This window comes from Platichthys flesus, chromosome 19, assembly GCF_949316205.1.
Source record: "Platichthys flesus chromosome 19, fPlaFle2.1, whole genome shotgun sequence".
Lineage (NCBI taxonomy): Eukaryota > Metazoa > Chordata > Actinopteri > Pleuronectiformes > Pleuronectidae > Platichthys > Platichthys flesus.
This window is the reverse complement of record NC_084963.1, coordinates 3498057-3524918: the sequence shown is the minus strand read 5'-3', so window position 1 is coordinate 3524918 and position 26862 is coordinate 3498057. Positions and strand designations below refer to the sequence as shown.

Below are 26862 nucleotides of genomic sequence, written 5' to 3'. Positions count from 1 at the left end.
GTTGATTGACGTTAGAGAGCCTTAACTGTTCCCCTGGGACTCCACACACACTGCCTCTTTGTGCGGCCATTAGAGCCGTGCGGCGGTGATGTCATGCAAAGTGACTACAGCGAGCTCCATCAAAGACCAGAGCAGCGGAATGGACCTTTATTACTGCCACACAGGAAGAGGGGCCTGAGGTCCAGCTCTCTCTCTCTCTCTCTCCCTCCTATATGTGTGTGTGTGTGTGTGCGTTGTGTTTCGGTCTCCAGGCGACCCCCAACCTAAACACGGCCATACCCAAAACGCCGCTACATGACATCAGCCCCCCCCCCCCCACCGGCTCATTTACAGCGTATTAAGAGTGTGTTCCATTTCTTGTAAAACATTTACACCTTCTTCACGTTAGTGTCCCGACTTCCAAACAAACACACTTTCTGTGCTTTTTGTGTGTTTTACAATCCAAACTGGGAGACACACTGGAGGCCTTGTTGTTGTTGGTTTAGGATTCTCAGGGAGGAAGCCAGACGGTTACAGTCGGAGCCGCCAAATGGAAAATGCGAGTCGGCAGTGGTCCGATGATAAAGGACCCCCCCCCCCCGCCCGACCACCACCCCTACCACCAGCCGTCCTCTTTTCCGCGAAGAACAACAGACAGACAAGTCTCACCATTGTCATTGGAAGTGTAAAATGTCTTCCCAACCCGGAGCATAATCTCTTCCAGCTGCTCGGAGAGTTGCGGCGCCTGTGATCGGAGGGATGGTCCGAGTTGTCTGCGAGTTCAAAACCCGCAGACCCGACCACTGATGGGTCTGGTGCTAATGGGAATAGCCCGAGGACGTGTCTCGCCATCCCTGCCTTCATTTAACTCGAACAAAGGCAAATCTGTGTCTGTCCCGAAGGTGAAAGACCTGAGGGACAAATTCTCCGAGTCAGTTTGTCGCTGTGTGTGTGGCCTTCGGAAACAATACACACAGAAGATGACTGGGATCGAGCAGAGGACGACAAACCAACAAAAAACTCTCACTGGAACAATAAAAGCGCAGTCAGCGTGTGTGTCTGTGTGTGTGTGTTTAGGGACTGAAGGGGAAGCACTGCAGTTGGAGATGTAAGGATTGGCTGATGATAAAGGACCGTCTCTGTCCTCACTTGTGGTTTTGGCTCCAGGAGGACGCAAGACTCCGGCAAGACTCCGGCAAGAAAAGGGACTTTTGTTCATCGCGTCCCCGGCTTTCATCAACTTGTCACTGACATCTTTGATGAGGACGAGTGGGGGGAGGGGGGGGAAATCCTCATTGTTCTGTTTTTATTGACGTGGTTTTGATTGACTTTTTTTCTCTGAGGCCAAATTTAACCTTTAACCTTTTACGCCACAAGAAGACGCAGATTGTGGTGGTAAACAAGGTGTTGATGAGAAGGACTGAGGGAAAACACGACAACTATGGTGTTGTGTACTTTCTTTTACGAGACTGTAAGGTCAATAGGAAGGATTCAAGGTCTTTATGACACCGTGCTCGGTAAGATCGAAGAACTAGTGCAAATCTGTGTGCCCACAAGTGTGTGATTTCTCAGTGTGTGTGTGTGTGTATATGTGTGTGTGGTGAGCCTCGGTGGGGGTGTCGGCTCCGGGTGGTTAAGTAGAGGAAGAGGCTGAGCTGTGACCTCGTTCCACTCAACTGCTCATGAAGACTCAGCCGAGTGTTAAGAGCAAGTGGCATCCGCCGTCTGACTTAAATCACGACTCGTCCAAAGTGCCGCGCCTCGCTCACCTCGCTCCATCTTCAACTGCTGACAACAAACTGCTGGTCTCCACCCTGACGGAGCAACTGTCACAAAGCAGCGTCCAGTTTCACTTACACTACAAACACGAGCAGCTGGAGTCCAGTTCTTTGTCTCACTGTACTGTGAGAAACTAAAACCTGCTTTTGTCTTTGATAAAACACATCATTTCAAATTCACAATCTAGCATTTACAAGAAATATGCACTAATTTAATGTAATATTATAAATAGATACAGTAAAAATAAGGTTACTAGCAGCCATTATTATTGTGGGCAACAGAAGCATCACAGAAGAAGTGATCGATGACAAATATCCTACATTCAGAGACTTTATAGAAATTATACTCTTATCTTAATTTTATAGTTAGCTATAAACTATTTGCTAAATGTCTGATTACTACTTGTAGATGCTACACAGGGAAACAGGAAGTCAATTCACTCAGTATTGATTTCTAAAGTTCTGCTGTTGTATCAGAGGTACTTGTGTTTCTCAGAATCCAACCCAGAGAATAAAAACTAAAAACATTAAAATTAGAGAAGTGTGAAGAAGAATCGGGAAGCGAGAGAGAGAGAGAGAGAGAGAGAGAGAGAGAGAAAGAGAGAGAGAGAGAGAGAGAGAGAGAGAGAGAGAGAACGAGGGGAGCTTTCTAGCAACGCAAGATTCTGTCCTCTTCCTGAAAGTGGCCCTAATCCACTCTCAGCTCCATCACATGAGGGACGCTCTCATTGAGAAGACGGCGATAAGCTCAAACAATAGCGAGGAGAGTCCAATTCCAAACAGCGTCACATTGACGACGCACTTTAACACAATTTTTAACAAACACACACACCAAAAAAAGGGGGGTAGCTGCTGCGTTTTGGGGAGGAGGAGGAGAGGGGTGTGGTGTGGGGGGGGGGAACAATTTAAATTTGAGATATGGTTTCAGATGGAAACTGGGCCACTGCAGGCTTTGATGTCTTAATTGTGTGTGTGAATGCAAGAGGAGAAACTGAGGCTTATTGATGGAGCAGAAACAACAGAGATAGAGGGGAGAGGGAAATGGAGATGATGTGAAAGGGAGTAGAGCGAATTAAAAAATATAATAAAAGAGAGAGGGGGGGGGGGGGATTAAGAGGACAGAAGACAGAGAGGAGAGAGAATGGAGATACAGACGACAGAAATCCCAGTTTGAATGGCTCTTGATTAACTGAGGCCCGGGGTCAAGGGCACGCTTTGGAGAGTTGTGCGTCTCTGCGTGAGTGTGTGTTGCTCTTCTGAGACGTGTGAATAGAAAGACGTGACACGTGAGCAGTGTGTGTGTGGTTGGTTTGTACAAAAGTTCAGGGTAAACACACGGAGAAATCTCACGTGACTGTGGTGGAATAAACAATTCAAATATATAAGGTTGTATATGTGTTTTATTTTTATATTTAAGTATATTTTTAGAATAAAGTTTATGATTAAAATGTTCAATATCAAGCCTCGATCACATTTCTTCGTCATCAGGGTTTTGAAAACAGTCAGTATCGGCATCAATAGCCCTAAAAATCCTTATCGGTTTAAAAAAATCTGTTTTATAAATTAATAAATCTGAAATGTATTGATTTAAATGAACGTTTGAATAGTTGAGGTGACTGCTACTTGAATTTTAAAACAAATCCGACATCAACAACAACTCAAGTGAACTGGTAACATAACAAATACTGTGATGAGAAACCACAACCTGGGATGAAACTTAGTAATTTCACAATAAAATCAAGATATGAACAAACACCGGCTGCTAACTTCAAACTAACATGTTCATGTACAAAACAACATTACTGACTTCTCTCCCTAACAAGTGAGCGTATGATGCTGAGCCAATGATGACATCTGTAAAACACATAGAACTCTGTGGACCTGGAAGTTACTAACATCATTCTGAGGTAATATGAGGCCAGGCCCTGAGTCAGTCACTAACAAACAAAACTCGTGTGCAGTTGTGTAACATGTAGCTGCTGATTCTTCATGTATGTGCATGTTCATACGTGGCTGTGGACATGTGTGAGATGCATTATACATTCATGTTTATGTATTTATGTGCCATATTTAATGAGATGCTCCATGTTCAAGGGAGTAAGTGACCTTGAAGATCCCTACATACTGTCCCTTTGTGAAGTGGTGGACATGCTGTGTGTAGTTTATGTTTGTGTGTACTTTATGTGTGTGTGTGTGTGTGAATCTGTGACAGGCCTCACCTGGGGGCTGACGCTGGGGCCGTAGCCCATGCCCGGCGAGTTCATGGAGTGAGGGCCCATGGGCGAGCTGATGACGCTGAAGGGCGAGGCCATGCCGTTCATGGGCGAGCTCAGCGAGCTGATGGGAGAGTGCAGCGAGCCCGAGGGCCCCATGGAGGTCGGGCTGAGCAGGGACGGGTGCATCCCTCGGTGGGACGTGGGGGAGCCCAGGGGCGAGGAGCTCATCTGGCCTGAGGAGTCTGTTCGGGGAACAACACAAGAGAAGAGGACGGAATGTTAGAATGAAAGAAGGAAGACCATGAATCCCTGTTCCTCGTGTACACATTTGAATTTTCAGAAACAGTTTCCCACTCTAATTTAGATTTTTCCTGCTGAGCCGCCGCTGGCACCGAGGAGCCAGCACATCTGGTGGAGTGTGAAAACAGTTGTTGAATCTGAGCGCGATCCAGCAGAACGGTCAATTCAGCAAAAAGAAAAACACCCGAGACTAATAAAATCCTGTGATGGCTCTTGTGGGAAAGAAAAGTAACACGAGAGTCGATGGAGGCTCATTATCCCCACGTGGTGCGGAGGGGTCTGTCCACCTCGAGTGGCTCCCTTCAGGGATCAGCGAGGACAAGGGCGTGCATCCATAATGCATGTGGTGGACGAGTAGGGGTTAGCTGACCCAGGAGCAGCCATGTTGCCTCGAAATGACGTTTTCTGTCTTTACAGCTGAACTGCAGCAGCAACTCTGTTATGGAAGGAAATATAATCGAATTCAGACGCAACATGTTTTTTGAATGAATCGAAGCAGGCTGGAGGGGCGGGGGGGGGGGGGGTCATGACTGCACAAAGCGCACAACTGTGTCAGCGTGGACCTCGGTTCACAACCAGGTTTCCATCTGTGGTGAGTTGAAGGCAACAAAAGAGCTTTGATGGAGATTAGAGGAAGATTGTGGTTTTTAGTCAGATGAGGGAAGAAAGAAGAGAAACTGTTTGTGTCTGAGACTCAGCAAACAAATGCATATTGTTGTGTGAGATTTGATATCGGTGCAAAGCGACTCTCCCTCCCTCTTCTTCTTCTTCATTTGTCTGCCTTTTCTTTGTCTGTCCCTCTTCTTTCTTATCCGTTCATCACGGAGGAGGGACACAGCAGCAGTTTCATTTATTAGTGTCTAACGGAGGACGTGACAAACTAATCAGACTGATTAACCCACTGAGACGATCTGGTGATTTTGGGCTTCGCATAAAGACGCTTTGCTTGAACAATGTAAAAAATAAGTTGGGAATTTATTCAGTAATCGAACTCAAACGAATACAGAGTGACACAGAGTGAATCAGCAGCTGTCTTGATGAGTGATAACAAGTCATTTTCAAGGGAAACTCGATGGTTCCTGCTTTTCCTTGCCCATGATTAATGCAAAAATGAATTTCTTTGGAATTTATGACACATGAAAATATCATTTAATCATGTTTATATATATTTAACGAAATCAATAATAAAAATGAAGCTGAAATAATTCCTCAACCCGACAATACAGCTGGATTTTCACCTCAAAGTGATGGTTAGGAAGATAAAAGACATTCCAATGTTTTTTTTTGTCTAATATCTTGTCAGTTCAATCTTCAGATATGTTTGGTATAATACAGAAAATGATATGTACACCCTGCTAGAGCAATTCATGAAAGCCCCGACCTAGCGGCTGATATAACACACTTATCTCCACCCAGCCTGTCAGTTGTCCCGACATACCCTCCTTTCATACGCTGTCCTTTTCTGACACTATACAACTATGCTCTCTCCACAGCGGGGACATGGACATGTTATGTAACAGATGAGAGCTTCTCCATCACACTCCCCCCTGTCATGAGTGACCAGGTTCCTCTCTGGAACGTATAACTGACTGTTCCCTCAATGAGCCCGCGGCCTGAGAGTCCAGAGTCGGTCTCCCGGAGTGGTGATCCTCCTCCCTGCACCGGCCATCCTCATGAGCAACAACCTCACTGCCAGCTGAGCCAAGCCAAACACTTCCTGCACATCCTGCTCGCCTCATGAGCACTTCCTGTCAGCACACACAGACACACACACAGACACACAAACACACACACACACCCCATCCTTTTGAAAACAAACACCCATCCATCTTAATAAAGGGCTAACAACAGCTCTGCATCGAGCTGTATTAGTTCTGTGTTTAATCCTGACTGATACCCCTTGAGCTTACATCCCTCTGATTACATTTGATTTTTTTCCTAAAATGCGCCCACACACGTAATTCCTGAGAAAAAAAACACAAGAAATAAATAATAAATAAATAAAAGGCCCTCCCTGAGCCAACAATTCCCATAACCCTTCTCCAGTAGGGTTTTAATTCAGCCAGATAGAGCGAGCTGTGGTATTAGTGCTGCCAATCTGCCATTGTGGGCCTCAGCAGGGGGGAGCAGCTCAGCTGACAGAGTCCCGGCAAAGACGGGCTGGGAGGTAGATCTCTCTCTCTCTCTCCCCCCCATTCATTCCTGATGTCTCTCTCTCTTTCTTAAGACTTTCTTTGGGAGCAGAAGAAGAAGCTGAGATGAACACTTATTGAAAAATCTTTACAAAAAAAATCCTCTGATGTTATTTTTCTACGTGAAGCTACGAGCTACATAGCAATATGGTCATATATGTGCAGGGTCTTATTTGGGCAAAGCTCCCAAAACATACAGTATATATATCACACAGCAAAATGTGTGTGTGTGTGTGTGTGTGTGTGTGTGTGTGTGTGTGTGTGAGAGAGAGTGGGAAAGAGAGAGAGTGCATGTCCGTGTGTATGTTTATTCTTGTTGGAGTTGGGTTGCCAGTGTAGGATTACAGCAGGATGAAAAGGACTCTGTCCTAATCCTCCCCGGAGAGGAGAGGAGAGGAAAACAAGGAGGAAATAAGGAGGAGAGGAGGGAAGGAGCCAAGAACCAGAAAGGTGTAGGAAGAGAGGAGAGGAGAGGATGGAGGGAAGGTCTGAGGAGAGGAGAGGAGAGGAGGGAAGGAGTTGAGAACCAGAAAGGTGTAGGAAGAGAGGAGAGGAGAGGATGGAGGAAAGGTATGAGGAGAGAAGGATGGAGGGAGAGAGATATGAGGAAAGGAAAAGGGAGAAGAGTAGGGTAGAGGAGAGGTGAGGTGAGGTGAGGTGAGGTGAGGTGAGGTAAGGAGAGAGGAGAGGAGAGGAGAGACAAACAAGGACGAAATAAGGAGGAGAGGAGGGAAGGAGCCGACAACCAGAAAGGTGTAGGAAGAGAGGAGAGGAGAGGAGAGGAAGGAGGGAAGGTATGACGAGAGGAGAGGAGAGAAGGAGATAAGGGAGGGAGGTGTGAAGAAAGGAAAAGGGAGAAGAGAAGGGTATAGGAGAGGTGAGGAGAGATGGAGTGGAGGAGAGGAAATCAAAAAAAGAACAGTAGGAGAGAAGAGGATGGAGGGAGGTAAGAGGAAAGTAGGAAACAAGGACAGAAAGTGAGGATCTAAAGGGGAGAAGAGCAAATAAGGAAAGAGGAAAAGTGAGGAGAGGTATGAGCGTGTCGGGGGAAGAGGACAAGCAGGACAGTAAGAGAAGTCGATAAAGAAAAGGGGCGTGGCGTTACCCTGTCACATGTCTGTGAATACAGCGGCGCCTCTTGAATTCAACTCAACCTGTTGAACTGGAAAGTGAAATATGTCTTGAGAAAACATTGCAAATCTCCTGCGACTGTTTATTTTAATGCGTTTTGCAGGTTGAGCAAACATGGCCGCAAGATTAAATAAGAGAGGCGGTGTCGGTGAAGTGAATCGGTGAGCGAGGGGCAGGCGAGGAAGAGGAGGAGGAGGAGGAGGAGGAGGGATAGAAATTATCGAAGCATCCAAGACATGAGTGGCAAACATCCAGGTTACTGAACGCCAATATCCAGAATATGTTTTCGCTGGGAGAAGGGGGGGGGGGGACTCCTGTCACTTGGCCTGGACACTGGACGCACAAAAACACAAGTGACAGCTACAAATACGCAAATTACGTCCCGTCTCACTGGCAGCCGTCGACAGACTCCTGCACTACACACGAGCGTCTCCTGTTTCTGAACAAATCCTTCCCTCCCTCGCTCTTGCCCTTTTTGTTGTTGTTGTTGTTGTTCTTTTGTTCTCGCCGGGTGTGATTACACAGAGGAAATTTGCCAATTTGTGTGCAGGCTGGTTTTGCCGGCGCTTTTGAGCACACTGCCTGATGTGATAAATGGATGATTGAGATGAAAATGGACGGTGAGATGAAAGGAGGCCGGCCCCTCGACGGGGGAGAGAGATGACAGCACGTGGCGTTTTGTTTAAAACGTTTTGAGGCCAAACCTCTGTTTACGGTTTGCTGACAGGTGATCCGTCGCGTGGTGAGTAACAGCCATCCGTCATTCTTTCAGCAGCGAAAAGGTGGAAACACAACGAGATGCTCGGAGTTGGTTCAGAAAGAGGTTTTTAGAAGGTGGCACATGGTCGGAGGGGGGGGGGGGGGTTTGAGGAGAACGAGATGAAAAGGTGTGAACCGATGCTTCTTCTGTTTGTTTGTGAATGTCAAAGTTCTGCAAAGACAGAAAGTTAATTGGACGTTGTCAGGAGGAGGGGCTTGAAGAGTCAGGATATAAAACCACGCTTTTCAGACAGAGGCTGAAAAGAGGAGCTGCAGCAATGAACTGTATGAAGAGAGTGATGGGTTTTCTTAACATTAAAGTGTGTAGAAGTAATAATACAAATAAAATGTATAGATATGAATAAGAGCATAATGTCTTTGTCCCAATAAAACTACTGAAAAAGACCTTTGTGGGTCAGTTTGGGGACTTCGAACAGAACTTAACAGTTCCCAGTCAATCGAGTGGTTTCGTGAGGAAGTGACGCTCCTGACCAGTGAAACGAAGAGGAACTCCATCTTTGTTTCCTCTTATAGTTTCACTGAGTCCCTCCACGTATTGAGTTGGGAAGCTTCACATCCTGGAGGGAAAGACGGCGGAGGGCGCGGTGTTTGTCAGCCAAACAGAGCACGTGGTGACAGATTGAAGGCTGAGAGAGGGAGGAGAGAGAGAGAGAGAGAGAGAGAGAGAGAGAGAGAGAGAGAGAGAGAGATACAAACAAGGGGATAGGGCGATGATTCATGCTAAAGAGAAGAAGAGTCATATGTGCATCTGCACCACAGCATGACGTTTATTTTTGTCTAGTTAAAAATATGATTAAACAATGTTTTTATTGCAAGGCCTACAACTGGGATTTATTAGGCCTTTTCCCCACTTTTCAGCTTGATCTAGTTTTCTATTTGGTTTATTTATTAGTCATCCAGGGGAATAATAAGAAAACAATACCTTTAACAATAATCAGAAAGTGTTGCGCCCACTCCTGTGTGTCTTTGTGACAAATTTTTACTTTTTAAAAATACACGCACAGGCAAACATGCGCTTGTTTCTCCACTCTGCAGCCAACGCTCCTCCTGCTCTATTATTCATCCACCGGTGCCACAGTGGAGATTGAGTGGATCACGGGGGGGGGGGGGGGGCACGGGATGCAGTAAAAACAGAGAGGGAGAGCTCGTAAATCTCAGCAAGTCACTGACTCACGTCCCAAATTTCCATTTTGCCTCTAAATCTCGTCACTTGTGGCAGAAAGCAACACAAGTCCTGATGTTCAGTGCCTGCAGCGGTTCAAGCTTCAGGTTTACACAACCATTGCTTCTGTCCAAATACTCTACAGTACTCTACCGGGAGGTTGTTGGATCTTTCCCTTCAACAAATATACACAGAGAAACACAGAATATCTCAACACTGGCTCAGTGCAGGTCCTCGCTCAAACAATGGGGTTTTTCTATAGCACCGTGCTGGCTCTGGATCAGCTGAGGGATGATGGCATGGGTGGGACAGCTGCCTGGAAAGAGACGATCACTGCATGGATTGGATTTGGGGCAAAGTAAAGAAGTCGTGAGTCACTTTCACCTACACTGCGACCCCGTGGAGCAGGAGCCAAAAAATAACCCATAAAGTTCTGAATCGGATCTGGAGAAACGGATTGGTTCCAGGATCATTTAGAGATGGGAATCGAACGTTAAACCTTTCCGAGTGGCCTTCAACTGAAATGCCATCGCAAGCGAAGCACATCTCAGCTTTATTCAATGCATGAGGGGATCCTCGATGAAACCAGGGTTTTGTTCTCAGTCGTTTGTTCTCCGCGGTCTTTGTGCTTTTTTTTAATAATCCTTTCACAATTACACAAACAGTACAGGAGGACCCCCCCCCCCCCCCCACACCACTACTCATTACTTTTAATGACAAAAAGCAAGCGATTCAGAAAGTGTAAAAAACGTGGCGAGGGTGACGCTTTCGACAGGAGCTCCGAGTCCTGATGAGATATCATCAGACAGCAGCTGAAACTCGACTCTGTGACAGCGCGAATCCAAACCCTTCTTCTGACGTGTTCACACCTCTGTGATCTCAGAGACTCACGCGACAAGAAAGGGACTAAATGAGGGATAAGTGGCAGAAAGGGGCCAAAGCAGCCCACCCATCATTTCCCAGTAGGTGGGCCGTAACAACCATCACTCGATACAGCGTGTTGATATAACCCGATTCTCTTTGCCTGCTCAAACAACTGCCCTCATTAAAGACTTAATTCTTCCCTCCCGCCTCCCTTTTGACTCTTTTCTGTCCCTCACAGGCTCGCTTTCACTTTTCCTCCCATTCCGTTTAACTCCGCCCCCCCCCCCCCCCCCCCCCCCCCCCCCAATGGCGTGTGGGTAAGGGCGCCAGCTCCCGGGGGCCACACCAGTGCCCTCCGTGACTCTTAAGTGTCTGGAGAGGCCACGGAGCCGCGGCCGGCCGTGGCGAGGTGCCAGCTAAGCCACAGATTACTGGCACTGGTGCAAACTGCGGCCCGACAGCCAACGCTGTGATCCGCTGATATGGCCTGATTGTTTCTCTTTAGCTCTGAGGTGATATTCCATCTCTCTGCCTCGGAGCCGCGGAGCCTCGGAGCCGCGGAGACGGAGCTCCAGCTGGATTTCTGAGCACAGAGGCCGACAGAGTGTAACTGGAAGAAGGAGCCTGGAAACACTTCTGTGTAAAGTATCCGACTCATCATAGCTGAACCGAACAGGAGGGACCTACTGGCCGAACATCTGGTTCAGCAACTGGACACAATAAAAAGGGAATAAAACGGTTTTAGGGGTAAATGAGAATGTTTTCTTAAGAGTAATTTTTGGCCACTGGTGTAAATGTCCTTTTTTGGAAACTTGTTGCCCTCCTCCTCTTGTCTGACAGCTGGGAGAGAAGATATGATGGATATGCAACGTACTGAGAGAACAAGCGGGCCCTATGGAAGATATCAGAGGAGCTCTTAGAAAGTTTCTGATACTTTTCAATAACAAAATAAATCTTTGCAGCCGCCTTTATTCCCATATAGGTGAGGCATCCCTGTTCTTTATAATCCAGATGTTTCCAGCGAGGATGAAGGTAAAGTACCAAATGTTTGTGGATGTAACCGACACTTCGTTTTTTATTTGGCTGTAAAAAGTTGTGCCAAACAAAACTTGTAATAGCTGTTCAATCCACATGAAGTCGCAGGATGAAAGGAGTTTCAGGTTGTTTATATAACAGAGAAGAATGAAACAAACAGACTTTGTAGATCCTCACGGGTTAGAAGTGAAAAGTATCTGGATTCAATTGCTTTTGCATAACGTGACCCTGGACGACTGAGAAACTTCACACACGTATAAATATACATAACAAATGTAGTAAATAGTTGTATTTCACTCTCACTACTAGAGAATAGAAGAGAGCATTTGCAATTCAGCTTCACATCAGAGTTATTTGCTGATATCAAACTTCACCTATTCAAACTCAACAGTCCCAACAGCAGCAACAAGTCGAGAGCAACACACACACCAGCTACAAAGAGAATACAAAAACACACACCTGAGAAGGTACAAATAAATAACAGCCGGCCTGTTTGGCGGCTTATGTCACGAGCAGCAACAGACAATGGCGGCTGATCAAAGGGAGCGGCGAGCAGCGGTGATTACCGCCTCAGCCTGCGGAGCGGCCGTCAGAGGAGGGAGATTACATTTTGCACCGGGCGCTCTTTGACTCGTTTTTGAGGATTCATTACCTTTTCAGCAGCGCAGGCGGCTTAGAGCTAAGTTAATAAACTCCCAGATGTTCAGTAACAACGGGCGTTTTTTGTGTAATCTCACCGAGACACAACAGAGGCTCGGGGGTGATTTCTGAAGTCCGCAACTTTGGCTGATCCCATTATCCGTGTGTGGACCCCCTGGCATTAAGTAAATGGCTTTGCCTCATTTCTTTTTGCAATACAGATGGAAAAAAGTCAAATTAAATGAGAAATCATAATAACAAAACCTATATTATTCATACCGTTCTGAGTGGTCCCATCTGAGACTGGTTTGAATCCAAGAGCCGGGGAAATGCAAGGCGGCCAGGAAGCTGTGATTCATCAAGCTTCCTCTTTTGTTGCGCCCGGAGATAAAAATCATAACACAAGCCCTTATCTGGCTCATTCACTGCCAACGCACACTTGGAGGCACATGGCCCGAGCGTATATACACACACACACACACACACACACACAGGGATAATAACACAACGGCAAAACACGAGACGAGTGTAACTGAACAACGGCAGCTGTGGAGGAAACTGATGCTTTTGATTATTTCTTCCTCAGTTGTGTGTTTTCATTACGTTGACAAGTGTCAAGTCTCCGAACACGATCGTGGACCGAAAAGAAAGAAAGAAAGAAAGAAAGAAAGAAAGAAAGAAAGAAAGAAAGAAAGAAAGACAGAAAAGCCGAGTTGACAGTTGTAGTGGAAACAACGTATTTCAGAAGACATGCTTTGGAAAATGTTCTCGATCGAGGTCAATAAGAAAAAGGAGCAACACATGACATGTCTGATGATTGGAGCAGGAAACGTTCAGCGGACAAATTGTTCTTGACAAACTAAAGAAACAGAAATTAGGAATCAATCACACGCACATAGCTTTTTAACTCGTCACTATTTCTGCTTCAACTTGGAGAAGAAACAAGTTCAAACTGAATCTCATAGAAATACACAGAGCAGAACTTATTCTAAAGACTAAAGAATGCAGTGTTGTAAAGTTAGTTTTTATTTAGAATAAAGTTTAAACTGTAAAACTCGCTATTGACTCCTTAATATTGGCATCAATCCCCAAAAAATCCCTATCAATCAATAAAATTATTGTTTTCAAGTTAAATGTCATAATTAATAATAGTGTAGGTTTTACTGTTCATTCTCCAGGTCAAGCGGGTTTACAGCGAAATCATCATCTCAGGGAAAACGACTCCACAAGGTGTGTGTGTGTGGGTGTGGGGGTGGGGGGGGGGGGTCTGCTCACTCTCCAAGTGCCTTGTTATGGCTCACTGGTGATAAAGCCATCAGTCCGTGGAGATTAATTATGCCAATTACCAAGCAGGAAAAACAAACTGTCCCTTCCCCGCTGGTGACACCGGGAAGAGGAATCTGCCACTTGATGACTTGGTCCAGAGGCGGCTGCTGATTGGCAGCTTCCATTTGTATCGAGGAAACAACACAAAACATGGAAAGTGGAGTTGCCGCACGTGAACAGGTCACAGTTCTCTCACCCTGAGATGGACGTGTGTGTTTTTATGTGATGGAAGACATCTGATCCGTTTTCATTTGTGTCGGTTCAGGCCAAAACAAGCTGGTTCCCATTTAGGTTTTTGAGGCCAGAGAAATAATATCAGTGGGAATTTATTGACTACATTACAAGGCCTCCTCTCTTCCCTGATTATTATTCTTTTGTTCTGGGCCGTGAGGTGCTGGTCTGTTTGTAATGAAATCCAAATGGAGCGGGGTTCTGGCTCCCGGCCTCTCGTTGGACCTGTATCCCCCCCCACACACCCCCACCCGCCACCCTCCTTTCTCGTTCTCTCTCTGATGAGCGAGCCTGAGATGAAGGCGAAGGGGGGGGGGGGTTGGGGTGAGACAGATTGATCGATAGATGAACACATAGAGAGATAAATTCAAACAGGGAGCAGGGGGGAAAAAGAAAAGTGAGAGAAAGTCTTTCAGCGAAAAGCGAGAGATCGCGGGGGCCAGTCGGAGGGAGTTGGGGGGGGGGGGGTGTTGTTGGTGGCGATGGGAAACTATGTGTGTACGTGCTGCAGGAAGAGGCCTCGCGAGCGGGGGGGAAACACACGCGCCTCAATACAAGGAGGCTGATGGGTGGGGAGGGTTGTATGTCCTGAAGAGTGTGTGTGTGTGTGTTTGTGTTTGTGATTGTCACCAGAGGACTGTATTTTGGATCGGGGGGGACATCGATTGACAGCAAACAAATAACACAAAACCCAGCAGGGGGGAGGCGTCGGCGTATCGGTGCATGTGGGACGTCGCGTCCAAGATAAACAAACAAAAGACCAAATCCTGAAAATATAACTGCACTGACTGATGAGGCCCGACCTGATCTGCACCCCCCCCACACACACTGCCCACTCCCCGCCCCTTCTCTTGCGCGACTGCACACGGACAGTATCTGTCCAGTACACACAAGATCAATTAACTTTTGGCCCATTATCAGCAAAGTAAGTCACATGGACTGAGCTCAAACAGCTTAAATCAACAGAGAAAAAAAACTTTAATCCACTGAAGGCTCCGACTCAACTGTGGGTTTCATGGCAAGTTTCAAATTAGTTCTTGATCACCGGCTTCCCAAATTAAATAAATAAAATCAAAGTTGTAGAGTTCAAAACGTCAGATGATGCAAAACCCTCAAGATGCAAATCTTATCTGCGATGATGCAAAACAAGGAAAAGAAGCAAATCCTCATAAAAAAAGAAAATGTAAAAAAGTGTTGCTTGATTATCATGATTATTCATTATCGTTTATCACCTGCTTGCTTTGAAAAACTAATTTTGCTTCGATCAAGAGTTTACTTATCTTGAAACTAAACAAAAAAAGGGCGGATGAAGGATAAGAAACAGACAATATCAATAATAGATGTTTCTTTACATTGCACAGCTCCTCTACCTGAGTCTGTTGTGAGTCTGTTGTGCGTCTGCTGATGAGCAGAGTGATCATGACGGATTAAACTGTCTGAGTCTGCAGAGGTGATGTTCAGGAAGGCGTCAGATCAAACAAGGACATCGCTTCCTGGTGAATTCCCAGCGTGGGTCATTCTTCAGGGGGATGGAGTCTTATCTTTTGAGGAATAATAATAAAGACAAAGAGGTAGTGGACTGCAGCACCGTGAGCATCAGCAGAGGCGTAAGTGGATCTGGCGTCCATGTGGATGAGAGCCTTCGGATGCATGTCTCTTCATCCCCCCCACCCCAATCCTCCCTCTCCTCTGTCCCTGTTTCCTTCAATTTCTCTCCACATCTTTCCTGCTGCCTCCTCTGCTCATCAGAGGCTCTCCCCAGAGGTGCAGGATAATCCCAGTTCGGAGCAGCGAGTCTTTCATGTCCTTGGAAGACTCGCTGCATGGCGAGGGCGCTGCCAGCTCTCTTTCCCTCTCACTGCAGATACCTGCATCAGTTTCCCCTGGCTGTGCTGTCTCTCCACCTCCCTCCCTCCCCCCTTCGTCTCCCTCGCCCTTCTTGCGTTTTCACCCATGTTTATCATCTCTTTTCGTTATCGAGCTCATTGGTTCTGCTCGTGGACGAACCCACATGTTTAGACAACAAAAAACAAAACACAAACACCGGGGGGGGGGGGGGGGGGGGGGGGGGGTCGATACATCTCCAGGTGTTGGGAGTTCAACGGCAGCACCGACTGCTCTTCTGTATCATCCGGATATGACAGAAGAGCCACAGGAAGTAGATTACCTCAGAGACGTGGACTGAAGATATTTTTTTTTTTCTCAGAGCAAGACGTTAAAATGAAATCTCAACATCCTCTCCATCAGTCTCCAACTTTTAAAGTTCTTCATACACTGAAAAACCAGGACTAGTCAATGCACACTTATTTCAACTTCTCCTTCCTTGACAGCACCCAGATCAGTTTTGAGGGGCTGACCGGTACATTCCGGCCGAGGCCAGACGTTTTACTCTTTACCTGCAAATATCTGCATTGTGCACCGGATCTGTTCAGGTGGGTTGTGGAAATATCTCACTCTGATGTGGAAAACATCTTCTTCTCTTGTCTACTACATTATACACTCAGCATTTAGTGGCATATCTAGCAATTAACAGAAAGCTCTATCACATAACACAGCCCCAGAATCACTGATGAAAACAGTATCTACAGACCACATCTGCCACAAGAGGCAAAATATACCAATGGCTGAAAAAGTTAAACGAAAGTGACCGTGTCCACAGTTCCCGTCTGAACATGGAGCCTTCATACTCTTTTAAAAAAGGCGACAGAATGAGTAGCTCCACCCGAGTCTCAGCGTTAAACAATGATCCCTCAGTCCCATCATGAGGCTGCTGCGCTGAAGGAACGTTTTTTCCAATGATGCAATGACACAGGGAACATTCGCTGTGACATTTGTGCTGGGAAAGTCATTTTCTGGAAGGTTTTCGTTCCCGAGAGGTAAAAAAACACATTTCATTTTTTTTTTTGCCTGTGCCTCTCATTGCCTGGATGCCCGTGAATTACATGTTGGGATTGGCTCCACGACAGAGGACCAAATACAGTGGGTGTTATGATTGGCACGGGGGAGCCGTGCTTGAGAGAAACAGGTGTTGCTCATTGGCTCGCCCCGATGTGCCCATAGCTGCGGAGCCTTGCGATTGGCGGAGAGAAGACACCACCGCTCTGGGAGGAAGCTTTGCTGATGCCGGGCATGTTTGCGGGCACGGGTTGGGGGGGAGGGCGAAGGGGGGGTGGGAAGAGGGCGCCGCGGAGAACAGACCACCTGGATCACGGGCCTCAAAGGCCAGCCTGACAGAGTCAATCTGAACAACAGTGAACAGAAGACAGCCAGTCTGCTGACTTCCCCTCGCTTGCATTTTCACTGGCAGCCCTCCAACAAACACACGCTGTCCAGCAAGACTTTCAAAAGGATTTTCAGCTCGGGTTTTTCCACCAGGCTAAGGGGGATTTTTTTTTTCTGTGTTCGGATCTGCCCAGTGAAAAGAGGGAGTCGATTAAAAGTCTCCAAAACACCAAAAATAGTCAGGAATGATCATTATTTAGCAAAAGTCTCAAAGGGATCAGGGAGTTAAGGGCTCGGCGTCTTGAGGGGATGAGAGACAAAGGGATTGTTGGTTAACCATTGAAAAGAGCGTGAATGGTTTAATCTTTATTATCTTTAATCTTTAATATACTTATTATAGTTTTGAGAGACGTCTTACTGAGTCATTTTGTCTTTAATCTTTATTTCAATGAACAAATTACAAGTAGAAACCATCTGCCACCCATTCCTGCATTGTCAACAGGTAGAATATCCACTGTTTGTTTTAGACACTTAAAACGTTTAAAATGTTTAACATGCAATTCAGAGTTAGAGTTTCTGAAAAGTCCATAAAGACGTGTGACAGTTTGAGTCCAGTGTATTCAAGCTGTTTAAAAAAGGTCCACGTGGGCTGACACACATTAATCTCTAACCCCTCTCATCCCTCGACCTCTGGACTCGGCCCCTTTACAACACCAAAGTGAGGTCGACCTGAGCTGATCCCGACACTTGGCCTCTGTCAAGTGTCGGCAAAGTGGCTTCGCTCGCCCTGCCACAGAAGTTCTTTCTCTCTCTCATGTCTTTATTCCTGATTTCTCTCCTGATCTCTCCGTCCTCTTTCACTTTGATATCCCCGTCTTGCTGTCCTCTGACATGTTGCATTTCCCTCGTGACCTTGCGTCCTCATGTATGAGATCATTCATCATCCGTGACTAGCAGCCGTCCTCAGGGTAGAGAGGGTGTGGGATCTCTTCCCCCCCACACTTCCCCCCAAAGGGCGCTGCGTGGGGGGGCAAGACAAAACATCCCAACATCAACAGAGGAGAGACTCTGTGCCAAGTTTGCAAACTAATGGGAGAGGCCACTGACAGATAAACTCTCTATAAAGAAACAGCTCCTCATTACCACACACAGGCTGCAGTGTTTTATTTGGACTGTAATCCATGTGATAGAACGAGGCTCGGACGCCCGGCTGCCTATCTGCCCTCAGCCTCTCGCCGCGGGGGGGGGGGGTCGGAGCACGGCGGTGGGGAGGACAGGACTCCCGCAGTCCCACGTTGCCTCTTGAGACAAGCCATGAATCTTTCACAAACACGCTGATATCCCACCCACCCACACACACATGATTAATATGCCAATTAGACCGGGGCCTCAAGGCCTCCTCCTGGTTTTGAACCACAAATAGGATTCAAACACACGTGTAAACAAAACCGCACGGATACAGCAGCAGGCATGAAAGCAAATTTCTACACAATAGTCACCGTGAAATGATCAACTGGTTTTATTCATTCCAATACCCACGTACACCCACCCACACATTAGTTAAACAGATTCATACTTTGAATAATAACACACACGATTCGTCTCTCGTTTGCTTTTTAACTAGAAACTTGGTTATTGGGTTGAAAGAAGCAAACGCGTGGTGAAGACGGGGGTAACGCCAGAGGGAGGATTTGATTGAGTGAAGTCATTTACAACTTTTGCAATGATAAACTTAGTTTCTCTAAGGAAGTAGTGGAAAGAAAAAGCTCTCAGAACAAAAGATGGCATCTTCAAAACCCCAAAACATGAAGAAACAGCAAAGTGCTTCATTTGAGAAAGAGAACTCAATGAACATTTTCTTTCTTCCCCCAAAAACTTGAATGATTCACCTATTATAACTTAACCTTGTACAAAATTGAAGTTCTGAAACACAATTGTTGGGTCTTTTAGTCTAGATTGGTTGTTTTTTAGATTAAAAGCTCTTTTATGACTGGAAGACAACACAATCAGCATTTTAATGGAACGCTCAATACACTAAATAACCCAGTCATGGCTCCTCTGGAACACGGTGGAGAACCACATGCAGCAGCGGCAGCATGTGAGGGACAGACTGTCAGACGGACCAATCACAGGCCTGAGAGCAGCACTGTTCAACCTGACGCTGACTGATAGCTGGCTGCGGATCCTGAGGGGCACGGAGAGTTTAATCACCCATAACCGCAATTACAGACGTATGCGTCAGACTCATAAAGCACCGAAACAAGATGAGCGCCTCCCTCCTCTCCGCCCCCCTTGGTGCACATGAGCCAAATTTCTACAAACACCCGAGGAGGAACGAGCGAGCTGAAGGCTTAAACCTCAGAGAGAGAGAGAGAGAGGGCGCTTACCTACTGCATCGCATTACAGGGGGAACTTGCGGTGCATTAATTAGTGCTTTAATACACTCATGAGCCTGAAACAAGCTGTTATGCACTGACTCTTGTTTTCAGAGTGAAGACGTGCGTCCTGCTATGACTGAAGATATTTCAAGAGCCTTGAAATACAGGATTCAAAGCACTAAACTCCTGCATCGGCCATTGCACAGAAAAAAAAACAAAAACATTAACATATCAAATACGTGCAGCCCCCCCGTACACACACACGTATACCTAATGCGTGCGTGAGGACGTGCATGTGAGCGTACACTCTTAATGATCACATAAAAGCTGGTAGTACACCGTAAGACAGGCCTTAGGATGGATTAAGATGCGAGCCTTTATCAGTGGGTTCCCACAATCCCCAGTAGACCATCTCGGCTCTCTCTCTCTTTCTCCCCCCCACACTCTCCATTTCTGTCATTCCTCAGGGATGGTGCTGGGAGAAAAAAGAGAGAGAGAGAGAGAAGGGAGGATGGTAGGAAAAGGGAAACACACTCGAACCAGTAAGCTAATGGACAGGCCATGGACAGGAGGTCACTAGCTAGACAGCTCCCAACGCGATGCTGGGTCGTCCTTGTGGTTCTAATGAGTCGAGCACAAAAAGTGCCGTAATGAACGGGAAGATTAGCTGCAGTAGGTGAATGGGACGGGGGGGCGCAGGGTCAAATGGCTGTCATCTGCCTGAGGGTTGACAGACTTGAAGGCATCACATGAGAAAAGCAGATTAACTCCTTTCTTCAATCCTGGGGGGGGCAGCATCTGCAGTTATCGGTGGGAAATGGAATCGAAGCCAAAACAGAAAGTTCAGGTCGTGTTTGAATCCAAGGAGCTGAGGAGGGTTTGTTTTTTATTTGTCGGTTATTCAGCAGGATTACGCCAAGAAAAAGGGACTTGATTGTTTTGAAACTTGGGGGGAGGATGTGTTATGGCTCAGGGAAGAAACCAGTAAATCTCTTTAGTGGGTCCAGGAGATATTTTCCAGTTTCTTTAAACGTTGTGAAAGAATATTTGCGTAATGCTCCTTGATTTCTCAGGGAATAATTAATTGATCTTTGTGAAAGATTTTGTGCAGATTCAATTTGGAATCTAGATCTCGTGAATTTTAATGTTTCATCAGGTTCAGCCTTGGGGGGGGGGGGGGGTAGGTACTGTGCCATTCTACACGGTAACATTTTGAAAGAGTCCAAATCCTGTTCCAGTTCCAACCACAAACCCAAACGAATCAAATTTACGACAATGAAAGCAGAGCAAGGGCAACAAACCCTAAACCATTGGGACAAGTGAAATCGCTAAACACAACAAACACATTTAACACCAGTACTGAGATGGAGGAGGGAGTGCTGAGCTTCAGATGAGTCAGATGTTCAAATCCCAACGCTGCAGAATAAGGCCTGATCCAGCACCCTGCAGGTCCAGCACCCTAGAGGTCCAGCACCAATCAGGTCCAGCACCCTGGAGGTCCAGCCAACAGGGGGCCCACCTACACCTTTTGACTCCGCGATGCTGAAGAGCAGATTAGCTACAAGCTTCAGAGACGACCCTTGACCTCCAGAGTTGACCTTGGGGAGCGACGGGTCACAAGATCACCATAGCAGTTAATGGATGAAACAGTTGCTGCACAACGCCGCCTCTGTCTCCCCTACACGTCCTCTTTGCCAAATAAGCCCCCCCCCCCCCCCCCAATCCGCCACGGGTGATGAAGCTACATGGACATGGACACTGGAGGAAAACATCAATTTTTCCCCCTCATCATCACCACCACCACACACAAACACACACACACAGAACCAAGTGTGTTTCTCCTTCAGCTGCGATTGACTCGTCAGCTGCACAACGATGCGAGATAAAGAGGGTGAGCCCCCCCCCCCCCGTGTGTGAAAGGTCACACTCCTTTTGGGCGCAGGGCGAGCACACACTGCGTAAACAAGACAGGCGTGAGGATAAATCACGTAAGGCCGCGTTTATTGCCTTAGTTGGCCGAGAAGCACATCCGCTGCAAGATGATCCAGGACCAATCACGTGGAGGAAGAAGAGAGAAAAGGGAAAGAGAGACAGAAGAGAGAGGGGAGAAAGAGAGAAAGGATTGTTCTGTCCACAAGTTGAGAAATCCCAAAGTAAGCATGCATCCATCAGAGCTGGAGCTTGATTAAAAGATGCTTGATGGAAACACAATCATTCATTTTGCAGCAATTTCTCAAAACGTGCTCCGAGCTTAGAAAAACATGTTCATGGAAATAAAAAGAAAGGCGGCGACAGAAAGGCAAGTGGTCCAGTTGATCCCTGTGATGCATCATTAGCCGCGATCCGACCTCTTTGGTTACGCCGGGGACTCGCTGCTCGATTCACGGGTTGTCACATTGACTTGTCACATTAGCCCGGACGTCACGGAGGAGCAAGATTTGAATAGTCGTAATTACAAGCTCCACGGACGATTAATAAAATCGTGTCAGTGTCAATGTGTGATAGGAGGTTTGTAAATACACGCTGACTGAGGGTGATTCTAATTCCACCACCACCACCCCCCCCCCATCCCACCCCACCCCTCGTTTCTGAAGCCTTCCCCTTAAGCTTCCCGGCAGCACGTAAACAGGAAGGCAGGGCCCTGCGTCTTCCTGGTTGGCTGCGCTGTGGGACCTGTGATATAGAAACATGGAAGTAAACATGCAGAGGAACTAGGAGACTGAAGTGCATGAAGTGCATTGTAAGAATGGAAAACTCGAAGTAAAGTTTTGAAAATGTCCGGTTCTACTTGAGTGAAGTTCCACAAGTGAGTGTTTTGGTTTGTGATTGGTTGAGGCTTGTTGAACTCATCAGAAGATATTCTGTGTTTGGAATTCTTAGTGTTTAAAAAGTCAAAATTACACGATTTTATATATTTATAATTAAAAAGACAAATAACAAAGATAAATCAAAATATAGCACAATTTATTCTGAAACTCTTAAAAGAAAAAGTTTGGAGTTGACCTCAAAATTGAAAAATCTAGTGCAGTAAGTTTCTGTGAGTGTTTTAATTTCCTCACTTTTCCATTTTCGCTGTGATGAAACTGAACCACATTTTGATTACGATTCCTGAGAACCCCAGTTTAACTGAAACTTAATTAAAAAACTAAAATCATGAGTCTAGAAGACAACCCCCCCCCCCCTCCATCCTCTAATGTAAGAGCAGCTGAATCATGAAATAAAACTGAAACACAACAAATTGTCATTAACACAAGTGAGTCGACACCAGTGCCCCACTTGTCTCTCCCTCTCTGACAGGAGCTGATATGTACAGTACGAGCAGCGGCAGATAAAACCTCCTGGAGGATTGAACCGTGGCAGCTTACGCCTCCGGTGAAGAGGAAATATGAAAGATGTTGTTTACAGTCACTTTTCACATCGACCTCTTTCTTCCTCCTGAAGCCACCGCTCCACGTTTACAGCATCTTTGAAGCCTATTTTGACAAAGATCCTAAATAAAGACGAGGACCCACTCCCGTCTCGTCTTGTTCGCTCTTCATTCAGTGAAATCTGTTTCTTGATGTTGCGTTGGCGCCCTGCTCGCTCGCTGTATGCGGAATTTCCCCTGGAATCTTTAAATGTTTGATATGGCTCGGTCTGATGTTAATGTCATCCAGACATGCAACTGGATCCAGAGGATATTCTGGGCGCAGTGAAAACTTTTCTGGTCCGTGCGTCAGTCATGGCATTCTGTCACATTCATGACTTTTAGATACTCTGATGTTTGACGGGCGCACGTTTCTGATCTGACGGCCATGGCATCGCTCTGCATATTGTCCCATACTGTCCTGATGCAACGGACTTTGTTCCTGCAGGGGACTGGTGGACATCGACCGAGCAGACAAGGCAGCACAGACCCAGACGGCCTCGTCACAGGGAAGAGCAGCAGCAGTTGAATTATATTTTTTACAATCCTCTGTGCCTTCTTTAACACAACACAGCAAAACGACAAATTGTGTAAGTTGAACAGTAGAAACCAAGGCCTGTTACCCTACACACTGACACAGACGTGTTTGTGTATATACAGAATAACTGGGTGGGTATATTACTTGGAGGTGATTAGTCAAAGGTCAATCTGAAGCTTATATTGATGAGAAAACTATTCCTGAAGTCAAAGAAGACGTCATGCATGGTTTAAAAAACGTTTTTCTCCAAGTATCTCTACATGATAAATATCTATAGTCATGACCTTAAGCTTATATAAGAGGAAACAATAATGTATTATCATTTATCATGAAGTTACAATGAATAAAGAGAATCGTGTCATAAACTGTAGTCACACATTAACTATTGCAACAATAAGATAAGATATCTAAAGATTGTTTAGATTAACCAATCATTTCTTATCTTGCCGATACCATAAATATAAATAAGTGCACAGGGTGAAAGATGAAATAACTTTAATTTATATTTTTTCCCCCAGTAAATATAAACATTCAGTTTCTTTTCCATGCCTTTATTTTGTTAAATCACAAAGATCCATTAGGCGATCCAGTAGATCTCTGCTCCCCCCTCCGTAACCCCCCCCCCACCCCACCCCACACCCCACCACACTTGCAGACACCCTAGTTACACATTAGGTAACTTTATCCTGCTGGTTAAAGATCAGTCGTCATCATCAGCTGTCAGAAAACCGTCCAAAGTCAACGTCTCATCTCTCGACTATTATCAACATGTGATAACTTTGTGCAGACAGATACCAGGGAGCCGTAAAGCCCGGCTGTAAACTGTGTTCTCTGCTCGCCGCTCAGAGACTAATGTACTGTTCAGGCTGGTGTCGTTATGTAACCCACTGTGTTTGGATTGCACACACACACTCTGATAAATGTGTCAGGCTCAAATAATAATGATTACACGGACGAGCAGTGAGAGGCTGAATCAACACACACTTAATAATCACATAAAACTAAAGGTGCCATCAGCGGTAATAGACCTGTTTGTTTTTCCCATAAGCTGGAAATGCTCTTTTTTTTTTAATTTTTGTTAAAGCCCTGTGACCTTTGGCAGACAGATGGAGGGTGGCATAACACAGCCCCCCCCCCCCTCCTCTCGTTGCTTTAAGCATAACGATGTCAACAGACACTCTCCTGTACGTGAGCCGCCGCATCCATACGCGACTTCAACAGCAGATCTGACACAACGTGGAGTGATTCCCCTTGTGTGTCTCTTTTCCTGTTTGTCTGCATGTGCGTTGGACACTCGACACCGTTTGTGTGCTCGTCTCGATTCTGTTTCGAAGCTGAGCGACAAATCTGAATAATGGATCCGGCGGCACTTTGGTGTCGGGTGAGATGTCACCGCCGCACAAAACTAAACCCCGGCTGTTGTGTAATCATCAGGCTCATACACATGTGCCCTGCCAGCGTGTGTGTATCACAATACATGGACCAGATGGTAGGACAGGGTGTTAAATGAACACAAATACAAGCTCATTATCAGATCGGGTTACCGGCAGCTGCTTTTTGACATCGAGGTTTCGATGAAATCACGAAGCGATAAACTCTGAAAACAAATCACGGTGCAGGAAAGCAAACACAAGTCATGTTTTTTTTGTTTTTGTGTGTGTGTGTGTGTGTGTGTGCTCTTTTTATTCTCTCGCCTGTGTGAAATCTATAATGTTGTCAAACGCAGCTGGCAGAGAGAGGAAGAGCAACACAGCCGTTGTAAATACAGTGAAAATAATATATGCACACATGCAAATTTGACACACAAGCACACTTATGCACAGATTGCGCCTGTAAAAAATATAAAAAGCAAAAGGCATTAGGGCCTGTGGCAGCTTTACTTTGTGGCATTAAGCTCTCGTCCCTGATAACGTTGTGTGTTGTGTTGCCTTCCCCCCCCCGGGAGACATCAGATCTTCACTGGACTGTACCATTAACCAGAGAGGGACTAAATGTTCCACGTCCTCCAACGTTTCATAATATTTAGAGCAAATCTGTCACGTAAATGATTAACTCCTCCCTGGGCGGCCACCCCCCCCCCCCCCCCCGGCAGCCCGAGGGCGAAGCGATCCAGGCAGGTGACAATGTAAATGAGGATGACACACACACACCATGGAGCTGAAGGTGATAAAACACACAACTCACAATGCAACAGTGTGAGATTTGAGCAAAAATAGCACATTTCCGAGTTCTTCACAGTTCTTGCTCCGGCTCTGTTCTGTCCTCTTCACTTGTCTTTATCTCTTTTTACTGATGTCGTCCTTTTAGTGTCATCAGAGCTTCTTGAACCAGGAGATCTGATCAGCGTGAGTCATGAAGGTTCCGGCTGACTGACCCACACGGCCGGGACCCGGTGATAAACAACAACCGATCCCCTCGCTGTCTGCTCTGCACTCTCTGGATATCCCTCTCCCTGCCACCACCACCACCACCACCATCACCACCACCACCACCCCACCACCACCACCACCCGCTGCACAGAACCTCGTTAGTCAATTAGCTCAATGTCAGTGACTGTAATGGACTTGTGGACATGATGCCCCCGCGGCGTTGTGGTGCACTCTTTTCACATAAGGCCCCTGACTTCCACAACACAGTCCCATTGACTGAGCCGCCCCCATTGGCAGACACTAAAGGTCAACTTTCTGCAATGACTCCCCCCCCCCCCAACGCCAATCGGATCTGCAGGCGCTGGGAGCACATGGCGGGCGGGCGAGAGCAGAGTTGGATTAAAAGATGAAGCTAATTTCTCACAGCCTCTATTTGTCACACACAATTTTTTGTCGTCTTTTTTGGTTGTGCAGCAACACACGTCCTGAGAACAACCCCCCTGATCTTCACTTTGTGTTCCACTTTGAGACCCGGCTTCTGGATTGTTGTCGTTTGTTCGGTGGGAGAAGAAAAGCTTTAGTGTCGCCACAGCGGCCACATCTGCTCCTCCAGGGCCACGGGCTCCTCAGACCAGCACGGTCCCAACAAGACATTTCCATTAGCTGTTGCATTACCGTCACCCCCCCCCCCACCCCCTGTCACTCTCTTTCTCCACGCACCCCCCAGAAGTAGCTCTCTGAGGAACAAGCATGTGGGAGCTGCAGAGGCAACTCTCCCCCCCACCTCCACACTTCCACCTCTTGCATCCCAGCATGTACAGTCCTGCATTAGCGCACTCGGGTGGACTTGTTTCTGTGCAGGATAGACATGTGACATTGTGAGGTCAGCACCCCCCCACCCCCCCCCCCCCCCCCTCACCCCCCACTACCACCACCACCACCGCACGAGCACACATCTTCCTCCAGACCTCACCGACCCTCCACCCCTCCACCCCTCAGTCGCTGGTTTGCCCTTCGTGGACGCATTGGGGCGGGGCATCGAGAGCTGGGGAGGCAGGTGCTACGGTTCTGACCTTCCCCTTCCACGAGATCGGGTCCAGTGACATTCGGAACAAGAGCTTGGTTGGGTTGCATCTCCCCTCCTCCCCCTCCCCCCCCCCCCCCCTCCTGCCACCAAGCTGGCTATAATGCCAAGCGTGTCGAATCTCCTTAGCGTCAAAATGCCGACACTCCTCACCCCCTCTCTCCCTCTCTCCTCCAACATCCCTGACTCTAGCTCTTTCTCCCCCCCCACACCCACCCCCGGCTTCTCGTCC

The 26862-nt window shown here is 46.8% G+C and overlaps 1 protein-coding gene across 3 annotated transcripts in view; it reads right to left on the bottom strand.

Moving 5' to 3' along the window:
* Window positions 1-3904: 3904 nt before the first annotated feature.
* Window positions 3905-26862, bottom strand: part of LOC133974805 (retinoic acid receptor RXR-alpha-like) — a 73359-nt gene continuing 50401 nt past the window's right edge. For all 3 annotated transcript variants that reach the window (XM_062412572.1, XM_062412570.1, XM_062412571.1), the window contains exon 3: window positions 3905-4215. In XM_062412572.1, coding sequence (XP_062268556.1) covers window positions 3920-4215 — 296 coding nt within the window. In that variant the 3' untranslated portion in view covers window positions 3905-3919. The remainder of the gene's footprint in view (window positions 4216-26862) is intronic.